Source organism: Squalius cephalus (genome assembly GCF_949319135.1).
Source record: "Squalius cephalus genome assembly, chromosome: 4".
In the NCBI taxonomy this organism is placed as follows: Eukaryota; Metazoa; Chordata; class Actinopteri; order Cypriniformes; family Leuciscidae; genus Squalius; species Squalius cephalus.
In genome coordinates this window covers 39,957,245-39,975,769 of record NC_137125.1, presented here as the reverse complement: position 1 = coordinate 39,975,769, position 18,525 = coordinate 39,957,245, and the positions used below count along the sequence as shown (strand labels likewise).

Sequence of the window (18,525 nt, the reverse complement as noted above, 5' to 3'; positions counted from 1 at the left end):
TAAAGGAATAGAGAGAACCTTTCAACCAATAATACAACTTTATTCCATCATTAACTATGTTTTCTATGGAACACAAAAAAAATATTTAGCAGAATGCTCTGGCTGTTTTTTTCATTCAACAGTAGTTGTTGGAGCCAGACTTGCTTTCTTTATTATGGTTTGAGTCGAATTATGATAATGTGTTTTGTTAATAATAGTTTGGTGTGGTTATGTTATATTTGTTTATATTTAGATTTTTTTTGCTTTAATATTGCTTTGGTTTTGCTTTTCTACGAGTGCAACATGGAGGTGTGCGTTACTGAACCCGCCCACCAGCAATCAGGTGACTGCAGCACCTGTTTTATGGGTTCAATCTAACATGGAGCTCAGTATTGGAAAGTGATTGTCGTGGCTAGCGAGGTGCAGCCGTATATTTTCTTTGACCGCTCATTTATCCCGTAACAAGCTTTGGATTATTTACTGAAAGCTCCATCACCCTCCCTGCTGTACGGTAGGACAATAAAACCACTGGAAATGTAGGTACAATTATTCACATGACATGCAATAAAAAACTTCAATGGAATGAAACGGACTCGAGGAGTAATGTTTGAGCGCGTCAGCGACTGGCTGCAACATTAAGAAAAATTACATAGTCAAAGAAAATAGGCTTGTGTTGCCTGCTAACCTTAGAAAGAACTTGAACATTCGGAAGAAGGAATTGTTTGCTTGAACTAAGTTGTACCCGATCTTCTGTTTGCAAATCTCAACATATCGTGGGCCTGCTACTCTGCTTGAATGAACTGAAATTCGCTATTCTCATTGGATGCGCGTCTTTAAACATCAGACGTCATTTCATTGATAAAGTTTGCAGCGATCTCAGCTGAATGAATGAATGAACAAGCCCGCACGTTGTGAATATGAAGTTCCTGACGTTTCTGTTTGAGATTTGGGAGTGCAATGAGAAAATATTTGAGTTGTAAAACGAGATTAATTGAACATGGAGGAAGAGAGTCATGATAACTCTGATCAAAGCGAGAGACTGGTAAAACTGAAAGCGTCTCGACGTGCAAAAATGGGCGTTTTGACAAGAAAGAAAAACGAAATCATGGCATTAATGAATGATGCACAAAACGTGGAAACAGTCCAGTTAAAAATGGGAACTGAGTTTGATAAAGCTTATAATGACTTGCACGAAGTAAATGAGTCAATTAAAATGCTGTTGTCACCAAACAATGCTGAAATTGATCAAAATGAATGGTTTTTGCCAAAAATGACTGTCATAAATGAATTTAAAAATTATGCTGAAAAATGGTTGTCGCAAACAAAAATGACTGATGATGAGGTTGAGGGGGCAGAAAATGAAATTGCAAACACTGGTGACGCTGCTGTTATGGTCGATGCTCCTGTTACTGCTGATATTGCTGCTGGTCTGGATGATATTGGTCCCAAAGACAGTATTTCCCAAGTGAAATCAAAACACTCATGGTCATCACGGTCATCTAAACATTCCTCACGGTCATCAAGGTCTTCTAACTCATCCAAGTCGTCTATTGCTTCTCTTAAAATGCAACTTGAAAGTGAACAAGTGGAACTGGTTGTTAAAGCAGAAGCTCTTCAACAGAAGCAAGCTCTTGAGAGAAGGGAAGCTGCACTCAAAGCTGAAAAGGAGGAGCTTGAGTTAAAAACTAAGATGGCTGTAAATACAGCAAAGTTGAATCTTGTGAAAGGATACGAAATGCAACACGTTGTCCCTGAAAGAATGAATCAAAATGAGAACATAGAAACTGGATTGTCTCATCAGGCAGCTGGAACAGTCAACTCTGACCATCATACTTTTGATGAGGACGCAGAACAATTAACACCTGTGTTCACACAACTGCCATTAATTTTGGAAAGGAACGTACCATACAATTTTCAACCAGCTACATCCACTCAAAGGAAACCTGCCATACCAGCAAAGGATTTATCTGTTCGTTCAAAAATCCCCCCTTTTCAGACTCATTATGCACCTTTGGATCCTAGTTACGTTGCACCTGCCAGCCTACCTCCAGTAGGTGGCAGTAGAGAACAGAGAAATGTTGCATCTCATCAGAATCCAAAGCCTTCTACTTCTCAAGCTCTACCAAATATTCAACATGCAAATGCAGCACGTGGTGCAGATGCACGTAAAGCTGCTGACCATTTAACACTTCCACAAGATAAACAATACCAACAACCTCCAGTGTTGCAAAACACAACCAAAAGGAATGAATTTTACGATGTCATGACTTTAATGGAAAAACAAAACAAAATTACAGAAACTTTCATTACACAACAAGGTCAACACTCCTTACCATCAGTTGTAATTCCTGTTTTCAAGGGTGATCCTTTAGACTACCAATTCTTCATAAGAGCTTTTGATTATGGAATTGAAAAGAAAACTAAAAACAATCAGGATAGGCTGTATTTTCTGGAGCAATTTACAGCTGGCCAACCCAGAGAACTTGTGCGCAGTTGCCAATTCATGGATCCGGAACGAGGTTATGCCAAGGCCAAGGAACTTCTCAAAAGACACTTTGGTGATGAACACAATATTGCCACTTCATATTTGAATAAAGTGCTCAAATGGCCATTGATTAGATCTGAGGATGCAGATGCATTACAAACTTATTCTGTGTTTCTCAATGGTTGTCTGAGTGCTATGTCTTCTGTTCAGTACTTGGAAGAATTGGATCATCCAACTAATTTGAAGGCCATTCTCAGTAAACTGCCATACAAAATCCAAGAACGATGGCGAGTAAAAGCTTATGAATTACAGGAACGTAATGGCCGTAGAGCAACGTTTTCAGACTTGACAGACTTCATAACCCAACAATCTAGGATCTTGTCACATCCGTTGTTTGGAAGTCTGAATGCCACACAAGCAAGAAAACCTGAACCTGCACAGACAACAATGCTCAGAGAAAGAAGGCCTAGACATGGATTTACTGGGTTTGCAACCAGTGCGGAGTCGGTGAGTAGCAGCAGTCCTGTAACACAAAAGAAAATGGTGAAATAGTGTTTGTTTTGCCGTGCAGATCATCATCTCAGCTCTTGCAAACAGCTGAAAAGCAAAAATCATGAACAGAAATTGGAATTCCTTCGGAAAAAAGGAGTATGTTTTGGATGTTTTGATGTAGGTCACATGAGCAAACATTGCCAAAGTAGGCTTACCTGTCATGTATGCTCTCTTAAGCATCCTACTATCTTGCACATCAACAAGACCAGTGTGCAGAAGAATGACGGGGCTATAGCCAATGTTCAGACCTACACAAGTCAAGCAGACATGTGGAGAGAAACTGGGGCCGGAGACACGGCATGCAAGCTTGCCATAGTGCCGGTTAAAGTCAAACTAAAGAAAAGTGACAAAGTAATTTGCACACATGCCTTTATGGATCCTGGGAGCTCTGCAAGCTTCTGCACAGAATCCCTTCTGAGGCAATTGCAGACAACTGGAAAAAGGACAAGAATCTTGTTAAGAACAATGAACAAGGAAAAAGTGGTTGATACATCTGTGGTGGCAGACATGGAAATCAGTGGACTGGACAATGATGACTTCTTTGACTTGCCAGAGATATATTCGCACCCTGACATTCCTGTAAAGGCTGAAAACATCCCCAATCAGGAAGATATTGCTCAATGGGAATATCTCCATGATGTGAACATTCCACAGATAAATGCAGAAATTGGTCTACTTATTGGAAACAATGTTCCTAAGGCATTGGAACCATGGCGGGTAATTAACAGCCAGGGAAATGGTCCCTATGCAATAAAAACAACTCTGGGATGGACAGTTAATGGACCACTCATGAAAAGCACATGGAAGGATGTTATTGCAAACAGAATTTCTGTAGTGAAAATTGAGGAATTGCTGCAGCAACAAATGAAAGTAGATTTCCCAGAGCGCCAGCAGGTGGAGCATTTGGAGATGTCTCAAGAGGATAAAATGTTCATGCAGTTGGTCTCTAACTCTGTGAAACTGCATGAAGGACATTACAGCATTGGACTGCCCTTGAAGGATGCAGATGTGGCATTTCCCAATAACCGCTGCCTTGCTGAGCAAAGAGCTATAAGTCTAAAGAGGAAGATGTTGAGAAACAACAAATTCTATGAGGACTACAAAACATTCATGGCTGAAACTCTGAGAAAAGGCTTTGCAGTCCAAATACCATCAGAGGAGGAGCAAAAGAGGACAAATGAAGGACGAAAGTGGTATATTCCTCATCACGGGGTGTACCACCCTAAAAAACTCAAACTGAGGGTAGTATTTGATTGTGGAGCTACCTACCAAGGTGTGTCTCTAAACTCGCGACTTCTACAAGGCCCGGATCTTACCAACAATCTAATTGGGGTCCTCACTAGATTTCGCCAAAATCCTGTTGCCTTCATTACCGATGTTGAAGCCATGTTTCATCAGGTGCATGTATCCGAGGAAGACTCGAATCTCTTGAGATTCTTGTGGTGGCCTGATGGGGACTTGGACATGGCTCTTGAAGAATACAAAATGGTCGTGCACATCTTTGGGGCTACATCTTCTCCAAGCTTCTCCAAGCTTTTGCATTGCAGCAATGTGCCAGAGACAATATTGGCAAATTTGACCCAGATGTTACACACACTGTGCTCAGGAATTTTTACGTGGACGACTGCTTAAAGTCTGTGAATACCGAGCAAGAGGCAGTACAATTTGCAGGACAGCTCACCCAACTGTGTGCCTCAGGTGGTTTCACGCTGAACAAATGGGTTAGTAATAGCCGAACATTGCTTGCATCCCTTCCAGAGCAAAGCTTAACTCAGGAGCTGAAAGACTTAGACTTGGACAAGGATGCATTGCCTATTGAAAGAGCTCTTGGAGTTCAATGGTGTGTGCAGTCTGACTCGTTTGTCTTCAAAATCCAACTCAAAGACGTTCCATTGACAAGAAGGGGCTTGTTGTCTATGATAAGCTCTATATATGATCCTCTGGGTATGTTGGCACCTGTCATCCTCGTTGCAAAACAGGTATTGCAAGAACTGTGTGGCTTGAAGCTAGGATGGGACGAACAAATACCTGAACATCTGGAAAAAAGATGGCTGACATGGGTATCCAACCTGTCTCTATTAGAGAATGTCCAAGTCAGGAGATGCTTCACAACTGAGCAGTTTGGAGGCCTTATATCTGGACAGCTTCATCATTTCGCAGACGCAAGTGAGAGTGGTTTTGGCACTGTATCTTACATACGGCTTGTAAATCATGAGCATGAGATTTGTTGTGCCTTTATCATGGGCAAGGCCAGAGTGGTGCCATTGAAACCCGTTACCATCCCAAGGCTTGAGCTCACAGCCGCTGCAATGGCAATACGAATGGACAAAGTGCTGCAAGAAGAGCTTGAACTCCCTCTGGAGCCTTCTGTTTTTTGGACAGACAGTACCTCTGTACTTAAATACATACGAAATGAAACATCTAGATTTTGTACTTTCGTTGCCAACAGAGTTGCCATCATCCGTGCAGCATCGGAAGTAATACAGTGGAGGTATGTCAAAGGCACTATAAACCCTGCTGATAGTGCATCAAGAGGCTTGTCTGCAACACAATTCTTACAATCTAAGTGGATACAAGGCCCTGCATTCTTGCAGCAACCGGAGGCAGAGTGGCCACAGTTCCCAGAGATCACATTGACACAACACGATCCAGAAGTGAAAGTGTTCACTATCAGTATTTCCACATTGGACGAATCTGCAAAAACAATCATAAAATTCATCACTCACTACTCAGACTGGCATCGTCTACGCAAAGCTGTTGCTTGGATGTTGATGATAAAGGAAGAACTGAAAAGGATTTGCAAAAAGAAAAAGGAAAGTAAAGAGCCACTTGAAGTGAAAGGATGCAGTAAAGGTTTACTGTGTGTGGAAACATTGCAGGATGCTGAAAAAGCTATAGTGCAATTCTGTCAATCTATGGAGTACAAACATGAACTGGAATGTCTGACAAAAGGAATGACTGTGAAAAAGAACAGTCACATACAAAAGCTTACCCCTACTCTTCAAGACGGTGTAATAAGAGTCGGTGGAAGGTTGGTAAGGTCCGCAATGCCATCTGAAGCCAAGCATCCAGCCATTCTACCAAGACACCATCATGTGACGACACTCATTATTAGGCATGCTCATGAAACTGTCGGACACAGTGGTCGAAACCTTACACTTTCACGTTTAAGACAGAAGTATTGGATACCAAAGGCCAACTCTGCAGTTAGGAATGTGATCAGCAAATGCGTCCACTGCAGAAGAGAAAGCTGTGTCAGAGTTAAACAGTACATGTCGGACTTGCCTCAAGAAAGACTATCACCAGACGAACCACCATTTACCAATGTAGGCATCGACTACTTTGGACCTTTTGAAATCAAAAGAGGACGGACTACATTGAAGCGGTATGGTGTGATCTTTACATGCTTAAACATCAGAGCTGTACACTTGGAAGTCGCCCATACATTGAACGCTGACTCGTGCATTAATGCTATACGGCGATTTATTGCCAGACGAGGTATGGTCAAGACCATCAGATCAGACAATGGGACGAACCTCGTAAGAGCAGAACGAGACTTGCGAGAGTCCATTCAAGAACTGGACAATTCAAAGATCCATGCCGCATTGCTAAAAAGGGGCATATCCTGGACTTTCAACCCACCCACTGGATCCCATCATGGTGGAATTTGGGAAAGACCAATAAGAACTGTCAGACGCGTTCTTAGAGCCTTGTTGCAAGAACAGGCTCTGGATGAGGAAGGATTGGCTACTTTACTATGTGAAGTTGAAGCCATAATCAATGACAGACCCATTTGCAAAGCTTCTGACGACCCTCTAGACTTGGAGCCTCTTACACCAAACCACCTCTTACTTCTCAGAGGAAAGCCTTCCCTACCACCTGGTGCAAGGGCGTAGATTTGGTTTGAACATTGGGGGGGTTGAAGTTTGGGTCTGCGTATTTTTCATGTGATCATGGTATAAATATTGGGGGGGTTGTAATGCATAGATTTAAATATTGGGGGGGTTATCTCCCCCCCAACCCCCCCACAAATTACGCCCCTGACCTGGTGTATTCAGTTCAAATGACTGCAATGGCAAGAGGAGATGGCGCCAAGTGCAGTACATGGCAAATCTTTTCTGGAAGAGGTGGACAAAAGAATATTTGCCAGAGTTACAAGAGAGACAGAAGTGGACAACAAAACAGAGAAATCTTGCTGTTGGAGACATTATATTGATAGTGGATGACTCTGCTCCAAGGAACTCGTGGCTCATGGGCCGCGTAATCCGAACTTTGCCAGATAGAAGGGGGTTTGTGAGACAAGTAGAGGTGCAAACTAAGACCAGCACCTTGATAAGGCCGATCTCAAAACTTGCCTTACTTCTGGAAGCCACTGACTGAGATTGACGAGCCTTCTTTCTATCTCTTTTTTCTATCTCTCTGTCCCTCTCTTTTCTCTTGCTCTTTTACTTGACGTTTACACTGATTTTTGATGAACTGATTTTTTATGAACTGATGCGTTGCGTCTACTAAAAAAAAAAAAAAAAAAAAATTTTACAAAAAAAAAAGGAGTTTGTTGGTAAGCTGGATGTACATTTCTGTAAATATTATCTGTCTCCTATAGTATGTTTGTAATTGTACTGTTTTTTCACAGAACAATTAGGGGCCGGTATGTTGGAGCCAGACTTGCTTTCTTTATTATGGTTTGAGTCGAATTATGATAATGTGTTTTGTTAATAATAGTTTGGTGTGGTTATGTTATATTTGTTTATATTTAGATTTTTTTTGCTTTAATATTGCTTTGGTTTTGCTTTTCTACGAGTGCAACATGGAGGTGTGCGTTACTGAACCCGCCCACCAGCAATCAGGTGACTGCAGCACCTGTTTTATGGGTTCAATCTAACATGGAGCTCAGTATTGGAAAGTGATTGTCGTGGCTAGCGAGGTGCAGCCGTATATTTTCTTTGACCGCTCATTTATCCCGTAACAAGCTTTGGATTATTTACTGAAAGCTCCATCACCCTCCCTGCTGTACGGTAGGACAATAAAACCACTGGAAATGTAGGTACAATTATTCACATGACATGCAATAAAAAACTTCAATGGAATGAAACGGACTCGAGGAGTAATGTTTGAGCGCGTCAGCGACTGGCTGCAACATTAAGAAAAATTACAGTAGTGAACTGTGGCTATCAAGTTAAAAAAGACAAAAAAATAACTTTAGACATAGGTCACATTTGAGGTGTGTTTATTTGTTTGTTTGTTACAATTTTTTAATGTTCGTGAATCATTATTTATTTGCACTTATCCAGAAGTCAATGAATAACGCAAAGTTATAAGATTTTAAATAGAGCGTACAAGTCCTTATTTTTGTCAGCCCCAGTTCCTATTCACTTTTATCTGGAAAAGTGCAGCCTGGACATTCTGCTTCTTTTTCTCTTCAAGGGGGAAAATCAAATGAGTTTGGAAATCACTTTAATTGAAGCATATTCTATGCTAGTCCATGTGACCTTTTATCTTACACCTTTAACCCTATGATTATTCAGATAGGGTAAGGTTAGTCAAATTGAGCCTAATCCATAAAGAAATCACCCGCCAGGAGGTTGAAGTCCTTCAGGAATGACGTAGAAGACTCCCTTGTGGTTGTTCTTTTTTTGAGGCTCAGTTCGTAGTTATAAATGAAGTCTCACAGGAGGCAATCATAACAATCAAAATGATTATTTTATTGGTTTCAATACAAAGCAGTTAAATATAAAATAAAACTTAAAATCAGCTTAAGATAAAAAGCTCTATAATCTAGCCTTTAACCAGCAATATTGGAGATGCTGTCAAGCGCCCCTTGTTAGGGTATCAGGCATACTTCACGCTCAATGCAGGCAGCATCTGAGGAGGCATTCTTTTTTTAATGCTTTATAAAGGTTGATAACAGATGCTGTGGTCTAATGTCCAAATGATTTATGCAGTGAAATGTAGGCTGTGTTGGATTTTTGATGCAAAGGACTGATTTACTCACCACTCTTAATAAATTCCATATGTGCATCACGATGGTGCAGAAGCTCAACGTCGTAATTTGCTGAAGTGTTAGCATGTTGCTCCTCCTTCTCACACATGTACATACACACACAAATACACATACGCATCGGCAGCAGCAGTGATTTAAAAATCACTTTTTAAAAACTATTGTTCTACCCCCTAGCAGATTTTGACTAATATATACAGGTATAGTGCTTACCTTTTTGCATTGGTGAGACAGATAATGCGCCCCCTATTGGCCACTCTGTCAGCCGTGTCCATCAGAGCAGTACGAGCCTCATGCTGATATTCTGTAATCTTACACAGTGATTCTACTGCCGCCACTAGCCCATGCAGGACACTGCAGCATTCAGGATCCTGACGAGGGTTTGGAGGCCCAACAGCTGCCAAGGCAGCCATCAGCTGACAAACAGCACAGATATACACTTAACACTAATTCAACACAATGCTCAGATTACTCTGGTACAACAAGGGTGCTTAATGTGGACCTGCTGAGTGACAAATGTGCGTTTTACCTCCTGTGTGCTCTGATCTTGTTGCTTCCAGCTGTTCAAGATGTGAACCTCAGAATCGCTTTCAATCGATTACATGTAAAAGGGAACCAGAAGAATTAGCAAACGGCCCGACAGAAGAAAAATAAAAGCGCAAGGGACATAATACGCTGTTACTCACATCCGTCCGTCAGTGAAATTCCGCCCTGGCTGTAAGCTTAAATGAAACGGTCCTGGTGCAAAGTGGCATGATCATGGGGACGTGTCTGACACGTTCATTTCAGTCTAAGTAGTAAAAATATTTGAATGTTAAATTATTGAGCTATTGAGTAGCTTTTAGCTATTATTGAGTAATTCATACGCAGCCCATAAGCAGACATACTGAAACGTTGGACTCGAGACCCTACAAAAATCATGCTGTCAGTGTCATGGAAAGACCAAAGCCGTTAAATATATTTCATGAAATAATATTTCAATAAAATAAATAATAATTAAATTTCAACGGCTCTGGGAAAGAATAATCAAGCGAGTCCAATTGGCCTTTTTCACACGTAACCGGAAACTAGATGTTTGTTGTTAATTGTGCGTAATAATACTTTGCATAGATTGCAAGATGTTTATTGTTGGGTTCTGCCACTGCTGAGTAAAATAGAAAGATAATAAGTCAATAGCAGTGAGCTACTTGTTTTCTTCACACAGCACAGCTCATTCAGGCTATACAGTCAGTTACAGCAGATCACTTGTAGCCTACTCTTTAATATTCAGAGGGTTTCTCCAACTTTTATCTGCCCTTTCTGGTAAGTATTTTAATATCCCATAGCCTACCTAGGACCTAATCTTTAGTTTTAATATTTTTAGGTGTGCTCATTCTGTTTTAGATTATTTTATTCTGTACACTTCAAGATAAAGCAGCTGTTCTTAGTAATTTATTCCTTAATTGAGTTTATAAGAAGCAATGCAGTTCAGCAAGTAATTAATTAATTTTGACTCGTTTTATTCTTGTGTTTTCATTCTCTCCAATAATTTATGATTTATTGAAACTTTAGACCAGATCCCTAAATTGACTTAAGACACAGTATCTTGAAGTTCAAAATGTTACATGTAAACATACAGACCTGAGTCACTTTCAGAACAACTGCTTTTTCTTTCTTGAGAAAGCACCTTACACCAGGGCTATTCAATTAGCTTCATTCGAGGGCCAGATTATTAAATCGAAATGTTGAGGAGGGCCGGTGGGTTTAGATTATTGAAACATTATTTATTACTTATTGAAACATAACCGTATCAATGAATAAGCTATAGTAAACCTAAAAAAGTATGCTATTGTATTTACTTGGAAATGTGCACCAAACAATATGCAGATTTATGAGTCTTTAATAAATAACTTATTTACAGCTATATGTACAAAACTATGAATTGTATAAGATCATAGCTATTGGTAAGAATTATTTTATTTATAATTATTATAGGCTTTAATGAAAATATTCTGACAGTGAGATTTGATAACCACAGGTAAAACCATGCATGGCTACTCACTCACTACCACTGTATAACAAAATGCCTAAACACAGGTAAAACTAGCCTATACACAAAATTAATTGTATAGGCCTATTCCTCTACCCACCTAATTAATCTACTGCAATATAAATTACTATAAGATAGTATTCAATATGAATATTCCACATTTATGCCCAAACCATGGTAAATTTACAGTACATTCATGGTAAATGTTTGTAAAGGTGGTGATTAGGGGATTTAAAGTCTTCCAACTTCGTTCATGGCACAATGTGCTGTTTACCTCGTCAGTCATGTTGGGAATGTTGAGGCTGTTTCATCTGATTTAAAACTAGTTAAATCATCGAGTGAGTTGTGGTTTGTAACAGAGGTGTGTCGAATTGAACCACTTCTCACTAGATGTCGCAATGCTGTTTAATAACAGTGTCCACTGTCCAGAACCGGGAGTAAACGCAACTCCTTTAAGCTTGCTTTCCGTTATCCACTGGGCGGTGCTGCGCAGTTCAAAGTAAACTAAGCTGCGAGTTTAACTGAAACTAAACTGAAAACAGCGCTATTTGTTCTATATTTGTTGTTACTGACCGAGAAACAGCTTCAGATGATTCAGTGACAGAGCGGTCCGAACGAATCTGAATCATTTCAGACCATTATGCAAGCGCATTTGGCCAATTCAAATGAAATAATTGAACCAAAGATCGAACAAAAGATTCGCACCATTCACAAATGATTAGTATCGCTGGTTCACAGTCGACAGAAATACGAGACACACATAATAACTGCTGAAATATTCGGACTGAAAACGTTTCTCAGGTTAGTCGGAGCGCTCATGGTATGCACAGAGCTGCACGCGCCACTACGGCCACTCGCCTATTATCTAGCCAAATGTAGCCACACCGCCAGGAAAAGAGGCCTTTGGGAGGCTGATGGAGATGATTCCCGGGCCGCCAATTGAATAGTCCGGTCTTACAATGTTTTAGCTTCCTCACAGAGTCAGTGCAACCAATCCAAATGTCCATTAAGATTCCAGATTTAACTACTGCTTAACAGAACTTACTGTATAAAACAGACGGTTTGCTCCAGATGATTTAGAAATGATGCAGAAGAATTTTGGTTTATCATTCCAGAATGACAATTTTGAATGTATGTTTATATAATTTCTGTGATGTATAATTTTTGTGATGTGTATCTGTATGTTTGGCCTCCACTTAGGTTTAACCTTCTTTTAATGGCAAGATGAGTGTTGCTGAGAAAATCTGTTTTTGTCTTTGTCTTACAAGGTATGTGAATCTCTTCTTCACCTTCACCAATGTCTTTAATGAGACATTTGTTAGATGAAGTGAACCGCTAAAATATTTATCATGAATGTGTATTTTATATCATGAGTGTATTTTAGTCTGTTGTGTGTCTAAATGGTTTAATTGCAGAGTTGTTAAGTATTTAAGTAATAGTACTTCATTGCTGTATTATATTATTATTATTTATTAACCGAATGCTTTTATGATTACTCAGTTATGTTTACAAGAAAAACATAATACTTATTACTCCATTACAATTTCATGTAGACTTAATAGTACAACATACATATTATGTCAGACATTATGATCTTTCCCCAATGATTAAACAAAAAAAAAAGTCTTTATCTTAATGTGACTAAGCCAATCAATCATGCTTACATAAGTTTAACTTTTTTTTTTAAACAGCCAATTAATTTTATTTTAGAGCAAGTAGTGTTTTCTTTACAAAGTTTTTGCAAAAAAAAATACTAAATTAATAAAATCTCTAGTCCTACTTGTTTTCAAAAGTCCGTTTAAAAATCTAAGAATTTTTTTTAACTTAATATTTAAGTACAAATAAGTGTTTTAAGTAAATACATTTTTACTTTCATTATTTTGTCTTGGTATTGGCTTGACTTATAATTGAGTAAAAAAATCAATTGACATTATCTGTACTGTAACTTTAGTACAATTTCACAGTATTAATAGAGGTCTGTTAGCAGTGTTACATGTCACAAGTTACAAAGTATCTGATTACCTTTGTTAGACATTATTTTAGAAATATTTTAATACAAGCTGTATACTGAAGCACTAAATTCTAAAAAGTGCTAATGTAAGTTTATATAAACTTCAAACAGATCAAATATGTTGGATTTTAAATCAAGTATTCTGACTTTTTGCCATGTTACAATTTTGATGTTGATTCAGTCAGTACTAAAGCATCTATCGTCATCAATCCACACAGGCTGTTTATTGATTTTCTCCTCTGCTTTTAATGCTATATTATTACATTTTTAATTTTAATTGAAAAGTAAATGAGGTTTATTTGTAAACTGAAAAGCCTAGTCAATAAAGGGTTTCTGTTTATGGCTATATGTACTTGTACATTTCTTTGTGTGCTGTAACAGTTTGTGTTGTGTGTTATTAGGTGTTTGCTGTAGAGATTTAAGCATCAGTCTGCCAGAGAAGATTGAAGCTCTCAGTGGATCCTGTGTGATTATAAAGTGTACATTTGAGATTCCGGAATCATTTGACAAAGACCTCACTGAGAGTGCTGCTACAGGGCTGTGGTTCAAAGATGGAAATAATGAAGTGTTTAACTCTAGAGTTCCCAATTCTAATCACTTTAAAGGGGCAATAACTGGAAAACTACATGAGAAGAACTGTACCACTATCTTTTATAATGTTAGTTCAAATCATAATGGCAAATATTACTTCAGGATTGAGAGTGGTGTTCTGAAATTCACCTACAAACAAAACACCTCCACTGTAAATGTCATTGGTGAGTGATTTGAGTCTTTTATTAATAAATGAATGTGTTAGATGAATATTGTAAATGTATTTGTCATGCCATTATTGTCAGTATACTTAATCTTGTATTTGTGTGTATTTCAGAGTCTCCCCCCAAACCCACAGTGAAGCTGAATGAGGATCAGGATCAGGAGGTGTTGGAGGGGAGCTCTGTGAGTCTGCGCTGCTCTGCTGAGACTCTCTGCTCCTCTCCTCCACCAACTCTCACATGGAGCTTCACTCCCAGAATCCCCCTCAGTGAGAGCAGCAGACAACAGGAGCTCCTCATCTCTGATCTGAACTTCACTGCTACTCACCGTCACCACAGAGTCACTTTCACCTGCACTATAACCTACCAGCTACAGGACAAGAACAAAACAGCACAGGACAACATCACATTACATGTTCAGTGTAAGTGATGCTTTGTATCAGTTTTGACTTGGTAATCATATTATTGTAAATTGTATTGTGTGGCAATGTATTTGTTTCCCCTCAGATTCCCCTAAAAACACATCAGTTTCTGTGCTTCCGTCTGCCTCTGTGTTGGAGGGCAGTTCTGTGACTCTGACCTGCAGAAGTGATGCAAATCCAGCAGAGCTGAACTACACCTGGTCTAGAAAGAGTGAAAGAGAGTTGAAGCAGCTGCAGACTGGAGACACTCTTACCTTCAACAGGACCGACCCGACACAGAGAGGCTGGTACCACTGTAAAGCTCAGAACAAACACGGCTACAATGAGTCATCAGTGATGCTGGACATTCAATGTGAGTAATAAAGGAATAGAGAGAACCTTTCAACCAATAATACAACTTTATTCCATCATTAACTGTTTTCTATGGAACACAAAAAAAGTTATTTAGCGGAATGCCCTGGCTGTTTTTTTCATAGTGAACTAGGGCTGTTCAGTTAAAAAAGACAAAAAAATTAACATTAGACATAGGTCACATTTGAGGTGCTTGTTTCTTTGTTTGTTACAATTTTTTTTAATGTTCGTGAATCGTTATTTATTTGCAATTATCCTGAAGTCAACGAAAGTTAAAAGACTTTAAATAGAGGTGTACGAGTCCTTATTTTTGTCAGCTCCAGTTCCTATTCACTTTTATCTGGAAAAGTGCAGCCTGGACATTCTGCTTCTTTTTCTGTTACATGGGGGAAAATCAAATGATTTACTTGCTGATTATTTACTTTACATTAATTAAAGTTAAAAGGTTAAATGTGTAAGATAAAAGCTCACACCAACTAGCATAGAATATGCTTCAACTAAAATGCTAATGAATGTAAAGCACAATTTCACAATTTTCTCCTCATCTCTTCTTGTTTCAATGACACACAAAATGCAACATCATTCTGATTTGCCATTTGCACAACATAGCATTTCATGCAAGTGTAGCAGGGTGAAGTGTCTGTGATTATTGGCCAGTGTCATGTGAAAACATTGAACCTATCGGCAGTCTGGTATCATGGTATAAAATGGGGAGGTTTTTGCCACTTGCGAATGCGATGCGTCGACACCCGTACCGCCCCTTTACGGAGGCCGCCATTTATGAATGGGAGAGTAGGAAGTGCTGTCTCGGCTCTGTGCGGCCGTGCACAGGCTGCCCCGGGCTTTGAGTTCTTTGACGAGCAACCGGCGGCATGTTGAGGCCAGCGAACACGTATAGTGCTGCGCTGAGAACGTTTCCGATTTGAGTGACGAGAGCAAGGGTTTCACCTCTATATTGCGGGAAGAGATGCGCGTCTGTTGACGTAACGCACTGCTGTCTTGCCTGAGCTTAGTTTTGTCGTCTTTTCGTTGGAGCGAACTTGAACTTGCATAACAGCGAGCCGGGACGATTGCTCGCCGCAGTGTGCGAGTGCGTGGCTGTTTCCTCGCTGACTTGTTCTGCTCTGAGTGTGTGTGCGGCCGACCGTGGCATGTTTGTTTCATTTTGATTTGTCTCTTGGTTTGCTTCAAATTGTAATTTAGATTTCTTTATTTTTGGGGCTGGTTTTTGACGAAGAAAGTGTATCGAGGAGGGGTTTAGCTGCTGTTTAAGGGGTTCACATTGAGTGCTGTACTTGAGTGACTTGACTTCAACAGAGTGGGTGTCTGTGGATATTAAGTGTGTTGTGTGAATTGAGGGTCACAGCAGGCCATCTCCCTCCTAATTAAGCTTTCTTGTGTATTTGTATTAGTGTATTTATTATTTTTTTATTTTAAAGTTTTGTAAAGTGTTTGTTTTCCTTTTCTTTTTGATATGTGAATATTGAGCCCTTGTTAATGTATTGATGATTTTAACTTTTGTATTTGAATAAAACTGCCTCATCATTGATATTCCCTGGCCTATGTCTCTCTGCTCACCCATTTCTTTTGGTAACGAACCTGTGTGCTCCCTGAGTTGGGGCTGATAGTTCCCGGTATATACCGGGTGGCGTAGTCGAACGTTATATAATTGTTTCATACAGTTCCCTCAAGTACCTGACGCCACTGTCTACACAAGCATATATGGCATTAATTCAAAAGCAACTAAATACCATCTTTGATAAGGTAAAAAGCAATATCATTATCTAAAACATCTAAAATTAACAAATAAAACCTTTTATTAGTACTCCAGTTTCAAGTTAAATCTACTATAGAGCCAGGAACAAATACAAACAAAATCAAATCTCAGCTAGTGTCTGAATGTGAACTGTAAGCCATTACTATTAGTCAGTAATATGTAAGCCATCTTCAGAAAAGTCACTAAGAAAAGGTTCCAGTTTTCCTGCTCAGACTTTTCTTGATCTTTCTCTCTATTAGATGCTCCTCAAATCTCCACTTCCTCGAGCTGTGACAGTGCAACTGTGTGTTTCTGTGAGGTTGATGGGAATCCCTCTCCTGAACTGGAGTGGCATCTGTCTGGACGTCCTGTCAGTAACTCTTCAAACACGTTCATCAGTGAAGAGCGATTGAACAGCACAGGCTTGAGGAGCTCCATCACTCTACATCAGTCACTCTCACACACGTCCACTCTGCAGTGTGTCGGCAGCAACACTCATGGCACTGCAAGGCAACTGTTTCAACTGAATCTCTTCTCTCAAGAGGCTTCATGTAAATAATATAAATCACCTATCCAGTTAATCTATTTCAATTGTTGATATGGCAATGAATCACCTAGCTATTTCATTGCATTTTATTTAATGATTCAATAGTTATTGAAGTGGTTATTCAGATGTGTTTGGTTATTTGCTTGATATCAGAACAGTTGTTCTCTGGAATTAAGAGTTTTCATTAACTGTCTTTTGTTGTGTTAATAGGGTTCAACATTTACTCCTTCCTGATTGGTGGTGTTGTTGGGGCAGTTATGGTGATAATATGTGTTACAATGCTGTGAGTATAGACCATGTGATTGCGTGGAGTGATATCAGACTGATAGTAAGGGTTGTGATGAATGAGGTACAAGTAGTTATATATTTTTATTTATGTATTATTTCTGTAGATGGATCTGCAGGACACAGAAGTGAGATAAAGCAGGACTCGCTCGGACTGATGGGGTACGTTATAATATATCAAACACACACATGCTGTTAATTCTCGTACATATCAACCTCACAAACATCAAAACACTTTTACATACAGTTACTCTCTCCACCAGTTTCTTGTTACAAGCTTTCCACTGATCATTCATTGTTCATCCATTAGGCTGTTTCACTGGACAATGGTGGACAGCCTTTTTATGTCAATAATGTCATGTCATCTGCTGGAGCCGCCAAACTGGGATCTTTCTAGGGATTTTGGCTCACTAGCTTTAGATATCAACATCTGCACATACAATGCCATGAGAACGTTGAAGATCTTGATAAAGAAGTTTATTGCAGCATAGCAGTGACAAAGTACATGCAGCATTTTTGGTTCAACGGAGTCGGAATGAAGCCTGAACAATACAGGCTCTAAACTTTTATACTGTTTCTACACTAGTCTTCCCTCTCATCATGTAAACAAGGTGTAAATTAAGGACAACAATTGAAGTAATAACCTCCCATTCCCACATCACTGATGTTGGTACAAGTGTGATCTCCAAAGGGGTCGGGTGATAGGATTATACTCAGAAAAACACCACTAACATCAACCACAAAGTATCACAATGCTTTTGTCTCCTCTTTCAGTTCATGCCTATATCATTTATATTATCATCTGCTATTTTAAAATGCATGTCACTTTGTTTATTATTTTGTTACCTAATTCAATCAATATACACCATGCACATATACTGTCCAAAGACTCTGTGTGTGCAGTGTAGTGTATTTACAAATATATTCTGCTAAATGATCCTCACATAATTTTTTTGTTGTTTAATGATGAATCCTTTCAAATTTGTTTAAATATTCTGTCTATTTTTGTTTTGTTTTTGCATTTGTGTGTTTTGAATGCTGTAACATTCTGCAATAATGAAGCATTTTTATAACAGATGATGTAAATCAAAAGTTTATTCTTACTATTGTAGTCATATTCAGGCATAAGTGTCGAATAGTCTTTATGAACAAGAAAGTCTCATCAACATCATATAAACATTATTATATTCAGGATTTATATCAGAGGGCATTCATATAGGGGCTATGCAAGATAAAAACCATTAAAAAAATAATTGCATAATTGTAAAGCTTCAATTTGTAAATGTAATTTTTTTTTTTTGCAAAGTTTTACAGTCTCACATTTATCCGGGATATGATTTCCAAAATAAAAATTTCTG

At 39.0% G+C, this 18,525-nt stretch overlaps 1 protein-coding gene across 1 annotated transcript; it reads left to right on the top strand.

Moving 5' to 3' along the window:
• Positions 1 to 13,172: 13,172 nt before the first annotated feature.
• On the top strand, positions 13,173 to 18,525 carry LOC307157696 (sialic acid-binding Ig-like lectin 7; the record flags this gene model as incomplete). Its single annotated transcript, XM_079869623.1, has 6 exons — positions 13,173 to 13,191; positions 13,456 to 13,809; positions 13,923 to 14,228; positions 16,596 to 16,886; positions 17,093 to 17,165; positions 17,275 to 18,525. The coding sequence occupies 6 exons, from the start codon at positions 13,173 to 13,175 to the stop codon at positions 17,297 to 17,299; spliced, it is 1,068 nt and encodes a 355-aa protein (XP_079725749.1). The 3' UTR covers positions 17,300 to 18,525.